The 20,750-nt window shown below is 44.5% G+C and overlaps 1 protein-coding gene across 1 annotated transcript in view; it reads left to right on the forward strand.

Annotated features, from left to right (window-relative positions):
• Positions 1-13,748: 13,748 nt before the first annotated feature.
• Positions 13,749-20,750, forward strand: part of DLEC1 (DLEC1 cilia and flagella associated protein) — a 41,363-nt gene continuing 34,361 nt past the window's right edge. The window contains exons 1-8 of the mRNA XM_086614834.1: positions 13,749-13,797; positions 14,510-14,625; positions 15,906-16,046; positions 17,671-17,827; positions 18,371-18,482; positions 19,592-19,784; positions 20,046-20,266; positions 20,503-20,584. Of these exons, the coding sequence (XP_086470960.1) occupies positions 13,749-13,797; positions 14,510-14,625; positions 15,906-16,046; positions 17,671-17,827; positions 18,371-18,482; positions 19,592-19,784; positions 20,046-20,266; positions 20,503-20,584 (1,071 nt within the window). The remainder of the gene's footprint in view (positions 13,798-14,509; positions 14,626-15,905; positions 16,047-17,670; positions 17,828-18,370; positions 18,483-19,591; positions 19,785-20,045; positions 20,267-20,502; positions 20,585-20,750) is intronic.

Consider the following 20,750-nt stretch of genomic DNA (forward strand, 5'->3'; position numbering starts at 1 on the left):
CAGGTTGCCCAGAGAAGTTGTAGATGCCCCATCCCTAGAACTGTTCAAGTCCAGGTTGGATGAGGCTTTGAACTACCTGGTGTAGTGGAGGATTTCTCTGCCCATGGCAGGGGGGTTGGAACTAGATGATCTTTGAGGTCCCTTCCAACCCTAACCATTCTATGATTCTATGATTCTATAGGAATGCTTGACATGTATATCTTCTTTCTTGCACTGTTGCCTCTTTACAGCAAATAGCACTGGGATATACAAGTATGGAGTAGAGTTGATGATTAATGTCATAATGGTTTCTTTTGATATAGTTCATCTGCCAGCTTAATTCCCTGTAACTGGGATAAACACATTAATTAGATGCAATTGTTCATATCATTACCTAATTGCAGCTTTTTTCAGTGTAGCCAATTCATGTGAATTTTAAATGCACAGAAATATGGAAAGATTGAGTTACATTTACATTTTAGAAAATCCTATTATGCGTAAGATTGCCCCACAAGTTTAAAACAGTGACATCATACTTCCCTTCACCCACATCTGGACAATTCAAGCAGAGTACAAAAATGGTCTTGAATTGCGAACATCTCCAAAGCAGATGTTTACGCTGAAAGTATGCAAGGAATTCCTGTGTCTCCAAGAGTCCTAACAAATAGCCAGCATTTTTGGAGTTAATTTATAATCAGCCACACTTTGAAAAGCCAGACATGTGATGAAGAGAAAGACACGTACTGAAATCATTTAGGGCCAAAAAAAACCAGATCAGACAAGGTGATAACTTATTAATAGATTAATTTTAGATTAACATATTTCCTGAATCAATAAAAGGATGAACTTGTAAAATCTCATCAAATGTATTCAAAAAGAGTATTCACAACTTCTAATTTAGCTTCTTTTAGCATCTAGTCTCATTTCATAAGATGAAAGTTAGGAGCACAGGTCAATAAACTCTCATTAAAGAGAGGGGAGCCTTTGAAAAGAATGAAGAGGACCAAATTAAGATGCTGAAGTATCTCAAAATAAATACCCTTCAGACAGGTAGTGCTGTAAGTGCAAGATCATATTTTATATCTTTATTAAAAATAAATAATGAACCTTTGTTTTAAGTGCAAAGTAGAACTCAAGTTTACAAATAAAGGTGCAACTGCTGCTTACAAAACCATACATTTGTACTCCTGAGAGAACTGAATGCAGCCACATTCCTCTGGCCAGTGGTGTTATTTGGATTTTTGAAAAGAAAACATCAAGGGGATATCAGGTTGCAGAAGGAACCTTCAACGTTGCCCATCGAGGAAGTGTTTTATTGTTTTTTGGTGCCTCCTCATCAGTTCTGCAAGCTTGGTGCAGCCAAAGCAAAAAGGTTAAATGACTCATTTCCTTCCTGCTCCTGCAGCAGGGCACCTAAACCAGCAACGCCTCTACGTAGACGTGCACCCCCTCCGATTGTAGGAGACCTGGTTTGTGCAACTGCCTGCAGATATGCCTGTGGGAACAATACCCGGAAACTAAAACCCAGAGCTATCCGATTGCTATTAAAATATACTAGTAGGATCCCAGCTACGAGCTTGTGGGCCATACAAGAACCAGAGAAGAAAACTCTGAAGCTGTGGTCTGGGCCTTGCCTTTGATTTTGTGGCACCTCAGGCACCTCTCTAATCTCTCCAGCGCTTCTTTCGTCCACCTAGTCCAAATTATGCCATCAGCTACCCCTGTGCCCACCATGTGATCCTTGAATTCTGAAACTTCATCTTCCTCACTCTCTCTGGCCACTTGATTGTTGGAGCAGAAAGGTGAGAATCCCCATGGACATCTATTTTTCTACAGAAATTGTGCTGGTAACTGATAAACTCCTGCTTGTATCAGTGGTGGACCTCCTTTAGATGAAAGGTAAAAAGGGCTGCCCTGCCAAAACAGAAGACAACCCAACAAACCAGCTTTGGTGCTTATTGAACATTTCACTTAAAAGTGTGGCAACCATGTGGTGCTCAGTATAAGAACCATAGAATCACAGAATCTTAGAATGGTTTGGGTTGGAAGGGACCTTAAAGATTGTTATGGTTTGAAGTGGGGGGGGGAGGTCCGGTTGGCAGAAGCTGCCCATCACACCGGACTCCCATCCCCCTCGGGGCTTGAGCCAATCGGCGCCTCTGCGAATTGCCCTATTTACGTCGGACAAAGGAACCGGAAAGGTGTGCCTGTGCCCAGGAGCAAGGAGACGGCAGGGGGGCACGGCCCCCGCTCCGTGCCGGTGCCCGCCCCGTCGAGGATGGCGGGGGCGGAGGCGCTTGGGGAACTCGGGGAGAGCCCCGCTGCCGGGGCGCCCACTGGGCCGAGTTCACCCAGAAAGGACTGAAATCTGAGAGAAACGGCCACACAGATAAGAGGTCAGAGAAGATGGGACGGAACAACGTGTGCCGCGGCTGAGTCCCCCTTGCGAGCGGCCCCTTGTAACAGCCCTCGGTGGAGCGAGCAGAGACCCAGTCGCAGCCCGTGGAGGATCCACATCGAGAAGAGATGCCAGAGCCTGAGCACGGTAGGCATCTAGAGTCCGTGGGATGCCCCCGCCAATGGGGAGGTGCTTTGTTAAAAGAGATGCCTGAGCCTGAGACTATTGTGAATCCTGGGCACAGGTCGAGGCGCATTTACGCATTTTGCATTTACGCATCTCAGTCTGTACGGAGGTGCATTTAAGGTCGACATGACGACCCACGCCAGAGCGCATTTAAAGTTCGTTGATGACCCACGCCACAGCGAGTGGCTGCAGCTCCTTAAAAGCCCAGGACTGGTAAAGCCCGCACTTGGGGCAAATCCGATGGGGTAAGGATTTGCCCCCCAGCGGGCAGGATTCACGCTTTCGCCGTGAATAGGGGATCCACTGGAGCAAGGGACAATGGTGTAAGGACTCCTTTTCCTTTAAGGGAAGCGGCAGTAACAACTTGGAATGAACTGACCTGCACTCCCCCATTCCCTGCCCCCCTGCGCCGCTGGGGGGAGGAGGTAGAGCCGGGAAGAAGAGGCAAAGGGGGGGAGTGGTGTTGTTTTTAAGACCTGGCCTTGTTTTCTTGTTATTCTCTTAAGTAACCGTTTTTGTTTGCTTTTCTCTTTGTAGGTAGCTGTTAATAAATAGTTTTGCATTAAGAAAACAGCCTCTTTTGCCCGGAACCGTGGTTGGTGGGTGCTCCTCTGTTCCTGTCTCGATCCTCAGCTCTTTTATTACATTTTTCTCTCCTCTCCATTTTACTGGAGTGGGAGAGCTGCGTGGGTTTAGTTGCCGGATCGGCCTAACCCACGACAAAGATCATCTAGTTCCAAGCCCCTGCCATGGGCAGGGACATATTCCACTAGACCACGTTGCTCAAAGCCTCATCCAACCTGGCCTTGAACACCTCCAGGGATGGGGCATTCACAACTTCTCTGAGCAATCAGAGTCAAGAATTTCTTCTTTTGATCTCATCTAAATCTCCGCTCTTTCAGTTTAAACCCATTACCCCTTGTCCTATCACTACACACCCTTGTAAAAAGTCCCTCCCAGCTTTCTTGTAGGCCCCTTTTAGGTACTGGAAGGCTGCTAGAAGGTTTCCCTTTGAGCCTTCTCTTCTCCAGGCTGAACAATCCCAACTCTCTCAGCCTGTCTTCATAGGAGAGGTGCTCCAGCCCTTGGATCATCTTCGTGGCCCTCCTCTGGACTCACTCCAACAGGTCCACATCCTCTAACATTGGAGGCCCCAGAGCTGGATGCAGTACTCATAGTACTACACACACCAGTTGGACATGATGGAACGTGGTCTCACTGTTTTATGCCTTATATTCTTCCACATCAATGAGGATGGAAACCTGATGCTTTTAATTCCAAGGTGTCAGCTGCAGCCCAGGTTAAAATGAGCTTTTGAATGGTTTTGCTCACTTTCTAATGCATCAGGGATAATTCTGGGCTGCACTTTGGAGATGAAGGGTTGTATACTTTTCAAGCCAAGTGTAATTAAAAAAAAAATTCACCCTTTCTGCTGAATATCAAAAGTATGGTGAAGCCTGAAAATGCAAGCCTTTCTTCTCGCATTAGGAAACTAGTTGTTAACACTGTAATGGATTCCACGCTAAACTGTAGCACCGAGGGTCAGGCCATACTTTGATGGTTCACCTGTCACTCATAGTCTCTGGATGCTCCTGTGGGGGAAAAGTGCTGCTCCTTGAACTTAATGACTTTAGAAACAGTACTTGACTGCCTAAACATAGAGGTCTTAGTGTCATTTCAAGTGCTGTAGGATGTCCCAGCTGGCCTTCTGCTTCCACTCCAGAAGACTGACAGTCTCCAATAGATCATAGAATCATAGAATGGTTTGGGTTGGAAGGGACCTCAAAGATCATCTAGTTCTAATCCCCCTGCCATGAGCAGGGAAACCCTCCACTACACCAGGCTACCCAAAGCCTCATCCAACCTTGCCTTGAACACTTCCAGGGATGGGGCATCTACAACTTCTCTGGGCAACCTGTTCCAGTGCCTCACCACCCTCAGAGTCATGAATTTCTTCCTTAAATCCAATCTAAATCTCCCCTCTTTCAGTTTAAATCCATTGCCCCTTGTCCTATCACTACATGCCCTTGTAAAAAGTCCCTCTCCAGCTTTCCTGTAGGCCCCCTTTAGATCCTGTGTCAATGTCTGCCAGTCCCTGGCAAATGTACTACATATCCTTGGGCATCTTAGGTGAGAGGCACCTAAACGCAGGCAACACCGTCCTAAGAGCAAAACCTTCTCTTGGGAGACCTTTCCTTGCTCAGAATGCTGAGGAAGCTCCTAGGTTAGAAATAAGCCCTAAAATGTTACGAGATTGTATAACTGGCCCCTAGAATATCCTGCTTAGAGATATTTTATAACGCAAACACAAGCTTAATAGAAGAGTTATTAGGTGCAGTTCACAGCAGGGCATAACAGGGAGAAAACCAGTTGTTCTGGGACCTCCCCACTAGGGCAATTCCTTGCCCTTGTCTCAGTGCCTTAGGTGAAGGCCAGTTCGATGGCAATAAATGAAAGGTAAATGGAAACAACATATCCCTCGCTTCACGATTTCCTGGGCACAGTAAGAGGTACTACTGAACGTGTCTCGCTAGCCTGGGCAGAAAAGAAGGTGCTGATTCTGTAGGCAGGTACCAGTTCATCTGGCTGGTGAACCAAGCTGCCTCCTCGCTTGCTTTGATCCACTGCAGGGCTCACGTGGAAAAGCACAGGCAAGCCTGCTGGTTTGGCTGAGCCGGCCTTATCTTTCCCTACCAGCAAAAATGAAATAATATGCTGGGAAAGAGAAGTGATAACACAGCTGTACTTTTTTCTGATGACAGACTCTGCATGCCTTCAGGACACCACCACCTTTTGCAGTCTCCCATCCCAGTGGGACAGTTTTTCCTTCTTTCATACCGAGTTCCCCTGCCCATACTCCTATAGACACTATTTCCAGTGACATTCCTCCCAGTCTGCAGGAGCTAGGGCACAGTTTGGAGCTAACTTGCACAGCAAGAATAGAAAATGAGGCCAGGCTGTCCCTAGGAAATCCAAGCCACTTCCTTTGCACTTCTGCCACCAAGGCCAGCTTGCAGCAGCCGTGAGCCCTCTGTTTCTCTGGAAGATGGCAGTCACAGACCCCTCCAACAGCACAGCCTGTGTCCTCTCCATGCACTCCAACTCTTTCCAACAGATGACGTTGTGTTGCCTGTGATCAATTTACTTATGTCCCATCCTACCCTTGCAAGGGCTTTGGAGGTAGCTCTTGCACTCCATATTCATGTTGTCCCAAAGTGAACAGTCTCCTTGATGGGACAAAAGCAAGATGGTCTTGTTCAGCTATGCAGCTCTAACTCAGCTGGCCTTCTGGGTCATTTGTCTGTGGCCAAGTTCCTGAGGATAAACGGATAAAAATACATTTAAACCCACTCTATTCACCACCCCGAAACACCATCGCTAGGAAAGATACTGTCTGGAGCTTGGCCAAAATTAGCGGTTTTCAGGGAGGTGAAAATAACTCTCTGCTAAGGGAAAATTTTAAAAGGATTTGTCCTGAGGTTCATCTTAGAAACTTCCTTCTCACCGGGCCTGACACTCCTATAAGCTTCATCTCCAGTGCTCTCAAATGGCTCCTTCTAGCCCTCAGCACACTGACCAAGAGCGAACACTGGGTTCAACAGCTCACGCTAAATGCAAGCTGTCTGAATCTGGGCCTGTCAGGATCACCGTCTGCTTCAAACACATTTTTGCTCATGCTCTTCTTAAAGCAGAAACAAGAGCTGGGGACAAATCCCAGTGAAAAATCCTACATGTAGGGGTGTTAGGATTCCTTTTCCTTCTGAATTAGATGGCAATTCCTCATAGCACTGCACAATACAGGAGGCGCATGGTGGGTCTTTTCCATCTTCTATTCCAAAGATTCAGACCTTGCCCCATCCTTTATCAGGAGAGAGCCTTGCTCAGCACATCTTTACATTACAGACATCTAGAGCAGGCATGGAAGAGTGATTTGCATTTTTCCCTTTGACTAACTCACCCAACACACAAGCCAGGAGAGCAGAGGAATATCTGCAAACACATCATGTCTGAAAATTTGCTGACAGCAGGCTGAGAAAAGACTTACCAGATAAAGGTAAGAAAAAAAGGTGCTTGATTTCTTGTGCAAAAGATTTCAAGACATGGAGGGAAAGGCTGGTGAAGTACTGAGGCACTGGTACAGCATGAGACAGGCCCAAGCTGTGGTTTTCTGACAGGCATGGCTTGGCTGAATGAGCCCAGCCAGATAAATCACAAGAGGGTAAAATGTAAGAAGCTGGGTGGTCTCAGACATGAGCTCCCAAGGGTAGGGGAGAAAGTAGAAGGAATAGACTCAAAGTTTCTCCTCTTCTAAGGTTTCTTTGCGTTTATAGTAGTCCTGGCTGCAGTTCAAGGAGAAGATGAACTTCCAAAAGAAACTGAAACCCAGAAGGGAATCAAGGGAAGAGAGAACCGTATTGCTTCCTGAAAAAAGTCAATCAGCAGGTTAATCCCAGCAGCGTAAATTAGCTATTGAGTTCTGCCACATCATGCTGTTCAGCCTGGAGAAGAGGAGGCTCCGGGGTGACCTTATAGCAGTCTTCCAGTACCTCAAGGGGGCCTACAAGAAAGATGGGGAGAGGCTGTTCAGGAGGGCCAGTTGTGATAGGACAAGGGGTAATGGTTTTAAAATAGAGGGAGGTAGATTCAGGTTGGATATTAGGAAAAAATTTTTTACCATGAGAGTTGTAGAACACTGGAACAGGTTGCCCAGAGAGGTGGTGGATGCTCCATCCCTGGAGACGTTCAAGGCCCGGTTGGATGAGGCCCTGAGCAACCTGATCTAGTTGGAGATATCCCTGTTCCTTGCAGGGGGGTTGGACTAGATGACCTTTGAAGGTCCCTTCCAGCCCTAACGATTCTATGATTCTATGATTCTATGATTCTATGATCTTGCTCTTGCCTTATGTTAATTTTCCATCTCTAATAAACATCTGATTCCATAAAGCTTTTTTTGGTATTATTAAAGAAGAGACTCAAAATGAACTCTGTGGATAAGTACCGTCTTCACTGAGCTGTTCTGTGACATAAGACCACTGACAAGTTCCCAAAAGAATACTTTGCCTTCTGCAGGTTTGTCAGCCCTCACCTGCAATCAAATTCACACACTGCAGTGACTAAAATGTGCTAGCAAAAGCAAGAGCAGCCTGAAGACATCACCAGAGCCCAAGACAAAAAGTCTTTACCCAAGGATGAGAGGACTGTAAAAAACAACTAGTGGATACCTGATATCCAAGGAGCACAAGGCTGGGAAGACCTGTCGTTGCCTCTCTGAAAGAGGAGCTTGAAGTACAGAGGAAGAACCACCCTTCTGTAAGAACTCTTGCTCAGAGTATACTGTCCAGCATAGACAAGGGGTCGCACCAGAAGAAAGATATTAGCCACACAGAGAGCGGGAACTTCAAATCCCAATTTAAGCATGTGAAGGAAGAAACTGTTCACCAAAAGCTAAGGAAGGGCTGCATGGAGCTGGGAAGAAAAGGAATGACAGGGCATCCTGCAAGCAAGTTGTAACACAGTTCCTAAATCAGCTGCAATTTCAGTAGTCCGTTAAATCTAGACTGAACTGCCTCCAAAAAAGCACTCAAACTAGAAACAGAGTATAGATTCTGTAATTCAATAATATTTTAAAGTATGTTTATTTTGGGAGACAAGTATACGGAAGCCTAATAAAAATAATTAACAAGACGTCATTCAAAACGCAAAGGAAAAACTTGTTCATATTTTTCATTTTGAAGAAATACCCAAACCCAGATTTATGTCCTTACAGTAAAGTAGCAAGGATTCTTCCAAACACACCCACCACAAGGAGCAAGTGTTTCCATCAACCTGCTTTGCTTTAATGGCTCTCATTGTCCATTTATGTACTATGAAACATTTAAGAATCTGAAACAGGAAGACTTCCCAGTTTTCTTCTCTTCTTACAGACAAATTTTCATTATAAAATAAAACATCGCCTCTGAGAAGGCCAGAAATGCAAGTTTCAGTTGGTTGGTTGTCTCACAAGTCTTTACCACTGTAAGAAAAGAACATTTAGTATCTTCTAAGAAGGTAAACACACATTGTTTCATGTGTTCCAGTAGGGTTTTCTAAAAGCATTGGTAGTTTCCTGCCTTGTTTCATTACCTTCCCAACGTTTTCAAAATAAGGAGGGCCATGAAGATGATCCAAAGGCTGGAGCACCTCTCCTATGGAGACAGGCTGAGAGAGTTGGGGCTGTTCAGCCTGGAGAAGAGAAGGCTCCGGGGTGATCTTATTGCAGCCTTCCAGTACCTGAAGGGGGCCTACAAGAAAGCTGGAGAGGGACTTTTTACAAGGGTGTGTAGTGATAGGACAAGGGGTAATGGCTTTAAACTGAAAGAGGGGAGATTTAGATTAGATATAAGGAAGAAATTCTTCCCTCTGAGGGCGGTGAGGCACTGGAACAGGTTTTTCAGAGAAGCTGTGAATGCCCCATTCCTGGAAGCGTTCAAGGCCAGGCTGGATGAGTCTTTGGGCAACCTGGTGTAGTGGAGGGTGTCCCTGCCCATGGCAGGGGGGTTGGAACTAGATGATCTTTGAGGTCCCTTCCAACCCAAATCATTCTATGATTCTATGATTCTATGATTGCTCCCAGGACAGAAGAGGCTCACGCAAAGCTAGTCCATGTATGTATATCTACACAAATCTGGAATCTGCGTGAGGTACAGACATCTCCCCAGTGATGTCTCTGAAGGGTAGAAGAACACTATTAAACATCAGTTAAATCTTTTGGTTACTGCAAAGTCTTTAAGACCTGGAGAGATGAAGATTGGGGTCCACCACTATGTAGATACTGGGCCAAGATACAGACTCGTTTACCAAAAATAGCACTGAGAAAAGCCTTTATGACCACAGAAAAAAAAAATCTGGAGTGTGAAAATGCTAACTTTATTCTTTAATTTGGGGAACAAAGGCATATCCATAAGGAGAAGCCAAATATTGGGTTGTGAATCTAACCAGAGGCTGCTTTCCTTGTTAGCTTTCATAGACTCCTTACAAACAATCAGTGGACCCCCAGCTAGTCATGGAGCACAGTATGAAAACCACTAATTTTAACAAAACACATGACTGGAGAAACTGTTTTGGATTGAATGTAATGGCTTTTGACAAAAGGAGGTCAGACTCTGTAGTCCAGTAACCCTCTCTGACCCAGGGACCTATGAAAATGATGGTGAACATGGAGCATGAGCCCCTTGTTCTGCTCTGCTTGATAGCCCCAGTGTCACACCAGCACCGCACCCTCCAGCTGGATCTCTGCGCGGAGGCACAGCCCATTTCCAGCTTAATGAGAGAGTGATGTATCTGCCCAGACACTGTTGGAAAGGAATGACTGGCTCCTTTGTGCATGCATTTTCCACATGCTTCTCCTACATGTTGGGTGTGTCTGGTTTGTAAGATCCCATGCAGCTTGAGTGAAACTACAGCGTAAGTATTTCAGCAGAAGTACGGCACAAACACTGACATGTTTTAGTGAGGGACAGACTTGTAGATACGGGAGAGAGGTGTGGGAAACAAAGAAGAGCCTAAAGTCAGGAAGTGTAAACTGGAAGCAAGTGAAAGGGTTGACTCATATCAGGAGACAGCCACAAAATAACACCACACAAGGTGTTAAGAGAGAAAATAATGAAGAATATCAAGGTGGAACTGCCAGTCACAGGTTATCTCAAACTGTCTCCAAGAGAACTGGAGATGATCTAAGTACAGCCAGCAAGGCAAGATCTGTAAGAAATGGATGGTCTTTAAACTAACTAGGACATTTGAGGAAAAAAACAACTTTGGCAGGACAAGGAAGCAATGCGACGTGAGAAGCCAGCTTTCAGACACTGAGCTGTGTGGCAGTTTTCACCAGCAACTGAAAGGTTATTTCTCCATTTTCCATGTCTGCAAATTTTACTTTGGTGTTAAAGTCAGACTGTGCATGCTGGTTTTAGTTCATCGTCAAGATACACACGGTAACCTGCAAAGGAGAACCGCGTTCCAGCAATACCTGTTTGGCTGCATCTGCAATAATTATGGGATAATATGTGGTTTTGCCAGTGTAGTGAATAAAAATACTTTACCTAATGCACTGGTAAGAGAATATGCTAGATTGAGATGGAAGTATTTTTACCTGTTCAGTCGCCTCATCAGGACAAAGATTTAATACGTTTTGATTTTTCAAAGCTTTCTGGAATACATGGAAACCTGAAGAAGACCACTGGAGGGCAGCAACGTCAAAGTGAAGCGTCCATCGGCATCGTTTTGGGAATTGTGAAAACGCAAACCGAAGAGACCTGAGCAAAGAAAGCGAAGTAATTAGAAATAATTTTCTGCTACCCAGATGCAAATAAGCAAAACAGCGCAATTCTTCCCGTGCAGAAGATAATGCTGCGATACCATTTCTCTTACTTTCCTGCATCTAAAGAATGCCACCTGAAGTCTGCATGACTTGCCCCATTTTCAGAAAATGCTAAAACCATCAAAAAATATTTGGAGTCTCGATGCACTCTGAACCCTATGGATTTGTGGGTTTTTTAAATCAATATAGAACCCAAGACTATTTTTTGTATCTTTTTATATGCATGTGTGTAATTTGAATTATATTTACATTTGAGATATGTATAGATCATAGAATCATAGAATCATAGAATCATAGAATGGTTGCAGTTGAAAGGGACCTCAAAGATCATGTAGTTGCATTAATATAATGGGGGTGGCACATTCAGCAGAATTTTTAACTTTGATTTTTATTTTTAAGAGTGTCTTAAATTTCATCATTTCAAATAAACCTTTTAAATATCAAGCAAATGGAATCAGTTTAGTGAGCCCTCCCTCTCTAAGGAAGTCCGCTGACATTCGTGAGGATTTTTGGGGTTGCCTTGAAGATAAATATATGAACTTTTTTGCAAGCTGTTTTGATTTATTGAAAGGGTGTTATTATTAGTCCAATATTTACACATTTAAGGAATACATGTTGACAATAATCTCAGATTATAGTTACTCAAACACAGATGTCCATTGCTGTAAAATATATCAAGAAATACACTGACTGACTTTCAGGCTGAAGTCATAACATCTGTCTGTACTTTTGATAAAATACGAGCAAGGTAAACAGAAATGCTATAGAGCTTGCTATTTTTGTAAAAAGCGTTAACATACAGTTCCACATTGGCACGTAGCTATGTACACACAGCCTCTTACTCATTACCTGGGCTCCCTGATCGCATTCAAACCACATCTGGCCATTTTATATGCAAATATGTTCTGTTACTGTCAGTCTTAGAAAGCTAACAAGCACAAAGAAGGAGCTGGACTTGCCTTTTCCGTAGTGTCATTTGGCACTTGCATGCCTGAAAAAACTAGCCCCCTGACAGTAAGGTGATTGTCGTTAGGTTACAATGGGAAGGACCTTTTCTGAACAGGTTACCACCAGAAGAAAGCATGGCGTTTTTTTTTCAACAGTCGATTTTTTAAGAGTTCTTGTGGGATAACAAGGGATGTGTGGGAACTACCTGGGGAGTGTGAACAAAATAAACACAAAAAAGCCATACAATCCTGACAAGACACTACTTTTAAGAGTGGAATAATCCAGACTTCAGCAGAACTTATGATTCCTCTAAGGTCTGTGGCTTAGGCTATGTCTATCTTAGCAAGTAACTTGGTGCACTAGGAGCAGAACTGCAGTGGAAAAAAGTCAGTGCTCAGGAGAAAATGTCCACTCTGTAGGCATTTGGGAGTGTTTTATTTCGGACAAGCTTTTGCCTGGTCCTGTAGATTGAGAGCCCATTAGCCGATGGAGCACATAGGCATTCAAAGTGGGGCCCTCAGGAGTCTCCTCAGATCCACAAACCCAACACAAATCAAAACACCAGCATAAAGTCCAACCTCACCTGGTACAGAGGGGAAATACGAGGTAAAACGTTTGATAGAAGTCATACATGGCAGTTAGAGAAAGTGCCCACATTGGAACAAGTTATACCTATAAATGTAGGCTAAAGATTCTGTTTGGTTGTGGTTTTTACCATTTCCTACATGCATGAGTGAGTCTCTCTTCAGCCTTTTGAAGTTAAGTATCTTAGAACGTTGATAAAGAGGATAATATATATGCAAATTGTTCTTAATTTTTATAGGATTTGTATGGAAATGTGAATACATATGTGAATTAAACAGCTTTACAATGGGAACAGTGGCGTTGATTTTTTTATGTTTGTATGAGTAAATGATGACAGCAGAAAAATACACCAGCATCATATGGGAAACAATTGCGTATAGCTCTGGACCAGAGTGTAAGCCCTCCCTTCCAATCTCACGTTTGACTACTGGGCAGATGGATCTCACCTTCACTTCCAGATTTCATCGTGAGTTTCTGGACTGCAGTTGGGAAAAAAAAAAAAAATCCAGCTTCTAAACTGAGACAATCTGCTTGGCATGTTACTGAAAGACAGTAAAGATGAAAGTACGGAAAATTTTTTCCACAGTCAGTTTTCATGTACAGCTATATAATATTTTAAACAAAAACATCTGCTTTACTGCCACTACATTAAGGCTTTCTTAAAGGCTGGGAAAGAATTGTTTAAAACATGCTGGATTTTATTAACATTCCAGTTAGCAAACAGATGTTATGATCAGTTGTAATAGCACATGATGAGAAAAGTTGGAATTCTGATAGGGAAACGTGTCAAAATGTGGATGCTTCAACCTACTTTCAAAGGCAAGGACCCACCTACGTGCCTGCACAGAAGCAAAGCTGTGAACTTTCTATATGGGAAAACACAGGTATCTGGTCCCACCCTTGTCAGATGCCAGTGATCCTCTGACTTGCCTTAACCTTTGGAACAGGATATTGCAGATTTGCGGAGCTTTCCCTTGGGCAAGTTTCCCTTTTTCACAGGGAAACTGAAAACATGGCAGTGCCTCTGAGTCTGATTTGGCATCTTACTCCAGACGCGGATTTTGGTGAGCTGATGAACTAAATTAAAGCATGTGCCACACGCCTACCAACACCAGCCCTTCAGCCACCCCCACGCCTTGCACCCCAGGCCTTTTGCTTATCTACTTGTGCAACAACACGCGTTGGTAAATTATAATTATTTTTGCAATGGTTATTTTCCACAAAGTATCGTAGGAGGGCAGTAACGTTGCTCACCTCCACTTCCAATGCCTGCAAACCCCCTTTCCAGGAACCCCGATGGAGCCCAACGACCCGGAGAGCGTTGGAGAAGCCCTCGGGGCCCACAGTCTGGTTTCTCTATTCTGAGCAACATGAAAGGCAGAGGGAAAAAAAAAAAAAAGAAAAAAGAAAAAAAGGAGGCAGGACAAGCAGAAAATGCTAGGTCAGGACCTTTTCTAAGGAAAATACCACCCACTTCAGCAGGAGCGGGCGGCTGTTGTTAGCAACCGGCGTACACAGCCGGGGCGCTCCGGCAGGCAGAGCGGGAAGATGGATGGTTTCTCGGGATGATGATGGATTACCCCAGCGAGGAAGAGGGAGACGATGTGCCTCCTTCCCTCCGCGGCTGAACTCAGGGCCTGCGCCGGAGCCCGCCGGCAGCGAGAGGCAAGCCAGGTCTCCCGGAAAGCCCAAACTCCCTCAAAAGTTTCAAATCAACATTTTATTTCGTTTATTATTCGTTCATACAGCTCCGCTGCTTTAACAGAGCACGAAAAGCACCTATTTTGACAGAGGCAGGACAGAAAGCGGGTAGGGGCCTCACAGAGACATGAGGGGCCGCCCTCAGCGCTCCAAGAGCGCTATGGCGGCGGGAGGGCGGCGAGGGGTCGTCTGAGGGGTGAGGAAGCCCGGGAGGGGAAGGGAGGAAGGAAGGGAAGGGGCTGCTCCCGCTGTGCCGCTCCGGGGTGGCCTCGGGGCTCAGCCCCCGGTGCCTCCACTCCGCCCCCGGGCCGGCCCCCGCCCGGCGGCTGACCCTTCCCGCCCGCACGGTCGCTCAGCAACGGCAGCGCGGCCGGGCTGCGGCAGGGGGCCGGCGGCCGAGCGGGCCCGGCCGGCGGGGCGGCCCCAGCGCCGGGCTGCAGCGGGTGAGCGCGGCCTCTGCCCCGGCACGCAGGTAACTCGGCGGGGCTGGGCCGCGCGGGCACACACGGGCATACACACACACGCACACACACACACGGGCACACACGGGGGCACGGGCACACACGGGCACACACACGGGCACGGGCACACACACACGGGCACACACACACACAGGCACGCACACACGGCCATACACTGGCACACACACGGACACACACGCACGGGCACGGGCACACACACACGGGCACGGGCACACACACACAGCCACACACACACGGGCACACATGGACACACACGGGCACACACATGGACACACACACACGGGCACACACACGTATGGGCACACGTGGGCACACATGGGCGCGCACACACACATGGGCACACACACGGACACACATACGCACACACGGACACACACACATGCACACGGGCACACACACACGGGCGCGCACACACACATGGGCACACACATACACAAGCACATACAGGCACACATGGGCACACACACACCCACACACACCCCCCTGTGCAGACACACGCACCGCACCGCACACACCGCCCCTCACTCCCTCCACAACACACACACACACCCACCCACCCCTGCACACAGCCTCACACCCTACACACACCTCCACACCCCTACACAGCCTCAGACCCCCTCGCACCCTACACACACCTCCGCACACAGCCTTACACGCACACACGCCTGCACACCGCCACACACACATACACACAGGCTCGCACGCCCAGGCACACCCCTGTGTGCACACCACTGCCACACATACACACCCCGTGCACATAGATGCGTACGCACACCCCTGTGTGCACCCTGGAGCACACGGATTCAGCCCTGCACAAAGCCTGACGCACACACTCGCCCTGCACACCCCCTGCGCAGTGCTTGTGCCTCGCTCACGCACACCCCGCTCACGTAGCCGCATACACACACTCCCCTGCGTAAACCACGGCACGCGCTGTGCGCACGCACAGCACCGTGTCTGGCACCAGCAGCTACACGTGCAGGCGGCCGGCACAGACACACCACCTGTGTGCCCGCACAACTTTGTGTACACACACACACACACACACACTTACATCCATGTGTCGCCACACCTCAGTGTTCATATGCACACACACAGCGTGTCTCCTTTTCGGGTCCTTCCTGGGTACCTTTCCCAGCCCTTTTCCCTGACTTTTCCTCCTCAGTTTGCTGATTCCAGCTGTTTGCACATGACCTGGAGTCTTGCCCTGGCATCTCCTCTCATCCTGTCTCAGGCCGTAAGCACTAACATCCTCATTTTCTTTCCTCAGAACATCTCCCACTTTCTGGCTAGCACCTTTGAGGACCTGGACGCTGGAGATGTTTTTGGGGTGGACATGGAGATAAATTTGATGGAGTCCCAAGGAGGAGATGATGTGTATCATGAAACTTTCTCAGAGGAGCAACAGAAGGTACAAGTGGAAACCAAGTCAGAGTTTGGAGCTCTGTTCAGCTTTCATTGCTACTTTGTAGTTTCTAGATCTTCTCTAAAATAAAATGAAAAGGCAGAGAGGGATCCTGGAACCGACATTTTAATGGAAATTTACTTGAGCACAGTTTCCTACAGAACCTTTCATATAAATTAATATTCACCACATGCTCTTTCATGATATTCTCAGTTCTGGACGGCTTTTCAGACACAGAGTAAAAACCAGTAAAGCCATTAGCCCTTTAAATGTCTATTCTACTGACTGACAACTCCCTGTAACTGCTGGTCAGTGTACCAGACTTCCTGTCGTGCAATAAAGTCATCTCACGTGCTGCATTTTGCAACCAGATGCTGCAAATATTACTTACATGTGCTTATCCTCATGGTGCACTTTGACACGTAAGCCATTAGCATTTGCAGCGCTGATGAGAACCTTGGATGAATTCAGCAGTAGAAATGCAAAACACTTGTATTAATAATTGCTCTGATCGCTATTGTCAGTGTGTAAAAGTAGAGGCTGTTGCTGGATGACTTGAGCAATGGGTATTTTCTTCCATTTTCGTGTCATCATACCCTCTTCGAAGGTTATCACACGTGAAAAGTTAGAGGTTTTGTATTTAAGTCATTCATGAATATATTGGTGGACACAGTATGTTCTGAGTAATAAATTGGAGTACTTCTCGGATAAGGTTCATTTCAACTGACAGTACGTGTCTGTAACTTGTGTGTTACAGCTGAAATAGTCACCCAAGGCTCTCTGTATCAACAGAAAAAGGGAAAAAAGACACCAAACCAGCACCTCTAGGGCACAATCCATCTGATACCTTTTATGTAGCAACTTTGTCATGGAGTGGGATCATATCCTGGATTCCAGTGACGGTGGAATAAGCAGGACAGGAGGAAGCATCTCATCTTAGCTGAGATGCAGCCTACCCTTTGTATTTAAAAAATTAAATGGAGTTATTTAATTCCATTAAATGAACCAAAACATAAAAGTTGTACAGAAAGCTCAGTTAGGCTCCAGATACTCTTGAGACCAGTGTCTATCAGTCTCTCTTGGTGTTGGTCTTGCACGTCTCGTGCCTCTGCTATGTTCTCTCTGACTTACATTGATGCCTCTTTGAGGCAGTATTTTTCTTTTTGAATTGTGCTTGTACAGCGCTTGCCACACTGGGCAGAGTGATCCAAAACACGTCGGGAGAAATGGAGTATCACTATTGGGATATTTAGGAGTTTCAGAAACCTTCCCAGTAACTAGGAGGGAGCATTCACTTTCAATTTAATCCTACACATCTAGGCAAAATGCAGTGCAGTTGCTACTGTCTCACAGAAGGTAAAAGGCAGACATTTCTCTTGTCCTGAAAGAGTCTTCTCATCTTTCACACCTTTTACTTGGTGAGTTCTTCTCACCCAGCACAAGTTAAATAATAGGAATGGTGGTGTTTTAGCAGGCCAGTTTGTGCTTGTAAAGTAATGATGTTTTACCAGGCTGTCTCTATTTACCTCTCAAAGGCAAATAGAAAACATTTATCTGCAAGGAGATCTTTAGCAATTTGTGGCAGCTCAAATCAGACTCATTTCTCTACATTCACCCACACCCGTGACAGCTTCATGCTGAATGTAAGCGCCGACCGACAGAAGGGGACGTAGTGGAAGAGAACATCACTCAGGCCCAGCATCAAGCAAAAGCTGGAGAAGAAGGTGCTCTCAACGTGCTGAAGGCAGATGCGGGTGAAGATTTTCACAAAATGGGATTGCCACCAGGTGAGGACTCTGCAAATATTGTCTCTCCCCAGTACGTGCTTATGGTACCTGGAGAACAACGTGGCGTTTGTCTGAATCTCTGGTAGGACTAACACTAGACTCAGTGAACTTTTACTTTGACTTTACGTCAATGGAGCAACTTTGAAGGATTTTGTGCAGAGAAAACAGAGTAACATCTGTTTAACATTGTAAGAAACTAAATGACCAGGTCATTTTTGAGGTATTAAATTTGCAATTAATGGCTTACCACTTAGCTTTATGACAAGCATACACGTCTTGATATGTAGCAGCAACGAGCAGAGATTAAATGTTCCTCCAATGGCTGCGTAGCTGGGTTTGGAATGAACTTAGAGTTGTTGAGATACATGTCCAAGTCTCGGGATTAAAATACCAGACTGTTTCTCCATCCAAAAATATTACCTGCCAGTGGTGAGTTATAAAGACAACATTACTTTGGATCGATCAAGGTAATGTATCTAAAGGGGCTAAGCTCCTGCATTTTTTGTTGTTTGGTTTTTTGTTGTTGTTGTTTTACTGTTGCAATGGCATCCTCTTTTAGATGGATTGTGGATAATGAAATTCTCAGAAAAAATAATTTAATCTGCCCTGATGATTACATGACTGATAAATTCCCTGTTACTAGAGCACCAAAAAGGTTACTTTTAAAGCAGAGAATAATTTGAACTTTTTAGAATGCTCTATAAGAATTGAAGCGTTGGAGGATGTAGCAGATCTGAGTATATTTTTATAGTTTTCTTCCAAAGCAGAAGGGACCCTAGTATTACAAGCATAAAATTCCACTAAAGGGACGTTGTCAAAGTAAAATTGATAGATTAAAAATTCTCTTCCTTTGGAATTAATGGATTATCGAGTTTAAATGTGCTTAAATATGAAATTTAATGACGGTTGCACATTTGTTTACAGTTCTTTACATCTGACACAAAAACCTGTATTAATTATGACTGCTCTGCCTCTTCAATTTCATTAGCACGAAGCTGCAACTACATCTTGTAAACAGAGAAGGGAAGTGGTTACATTAAAGTTAAAACTATTTTCAGTAAAATAAAATTGTATTCTTTATTGTGAGTTTAAAATTTTCCAGTACTGGAAGTATATCAGTTTAATTTGCAAATGAAGATCAGTAAGAAAAGTCTTTTGGGCAATGTCAAGACTTCTTTAATTCTTTTCCTCATCTATGAGCCAAAGTGAAAGGTTTTAGTATCATTAAAATGAAATTTTTCAGTCAAGTCAAAACAAACATTTCAGAGTAATCAATTTTTTCACAAATTCCAAGATGCAGGTTTTTTTCCCATTGTAATTCCAAACAAAGCCAAAAATCTAACATCTCAGAGTTGCCTCTGAGGTGGCAATTTTGTTGTCTTACTATAGGAACGTGGGACTAGGTGGTACATTCTGCTTATGTCAATTTTCTTACTGTCATAAGTCCATCATATAGATCTTTTTGTAAACTGAACCAGACATTCGAAGTGCCACTCACTTGTAAGATTAACATAGTTTTCTGAATAATACAACTTTCTTTGTACAGAGCTTGTTTAATTAGTATTTCTAAAAGCTTTCTTATTGATGCACTGACCTTCATTTCTGCAAAATAATTTATAAATGTAAATTAAATTTGAGAGGATTTAAAGTGTATTTTTCCCGTGAACAAGACTAAAATAAATTCATACACCTATGCTCAGAATAAATACTTATAATTCATGTTTTTCTGTTATAGAATTAAATTTTTCTTTGAATTGCAGGAAGATCAGCACCTGGCCACATCAAAGAGGCATTTAGTTTTAAACAGCACGTTTCTTCAGGCTCATGGGACCAGATGCCTACAGAGATTGCACACCTGCAGAAAATACCTGGTAGTCTGCCAAAAAATGTGCCTTTATGCACATTAACTGTGCCTTCGAATCCAGACTCTAGCCACCAGACTAAAAAGACAAGTAAGGTACGTTTTACAGATTCATTTGTTTTAGTCTTTCAACTGTAGACCCTATTGCTGTTCCTGTAACAAAAGGTAAGTATCAATGCATTGTTGGTTTTGCTCCAGTACTTATTTCATTTGATCTGTTAAGAAAAGAGAAAGACAATATTTCTATATGGATTTTCAGTGCTGTATAGCTTTAATTAGACATGTTCAGATATCTTTTTCATTATCCTCAAAACTGTTGTGTTTAATTTTGCACCATGGTCTCTTTGTTTTTCAAAGACAACCAGTGCCTCACAGAAGGTAGCCTGCAAAGGCAGGAAGTGCAAAGCAGAGGGAGGAAGTGAGCGTGCTTACCTTGCCAAACTTGAGGAAAGACAGAACTACTTGAAGAACCCCCGTTTTTTCCCACTAAATGCTCTTCATGGAGGCAAATCTCTTGTCATTTCTCAAGAAAAGGTGGAACAAACCATAGCCAGAAGAAAAGCAGAAAATAATAAAGGGTATGCAGTATATATAGGTTCTTAATTCTGAGGTGGAGCACAGAGAGCTCCACTATAGAATTGCTGGGGATTTACCCATAGATATTTTGAGCTAAACGTCCTTACGGTCTCGTAGGAAAAAAGTATGTCTGCATGACATTTTCTTTTTGCCAAAGGATACATTTTGTAATTTCTCATTTTATCAGTATTTAAAGAACTAGTCAGTAAGATAATGTCTCCCTTTTTTTATCTTTCAGAGATACCTCATTTGTTCCTGTGTTTCGTGCCAATCCACCTACTGTTTTGTTTTCTGATTATGAAGTTGGCCAGGTTTATGAGGTGAGAACTTAACTTCTTTGTAGAGGCTTAGTTCTACCACTGAGAAGCATTGTGTCCTGCCAAGATCTGCATATTTCACTCAATCTTTTGGCTTTCTGCAGTTTAACAAAAGTCTGAGTTTCTTCTTTATATTGAATTAATGACCTTTCAGCTTCCTTCAAGATAC

The sequence above is a fragment of the Tauraco erythrolophus genome, chromosome 7 (genome assembly GCF_009769465.1).
Source record: "Tauraco erythrolophus isolate bTauEry1 chromosome 7, bTauEry1.pri, whole genome shotgun sequence".
Lineage (NCBI taxonomy): Eukaryota > Metazoa > Chordata > Aves > Musophagiformes > Musophagidae > Tauraco > Tauraco erythrolophus.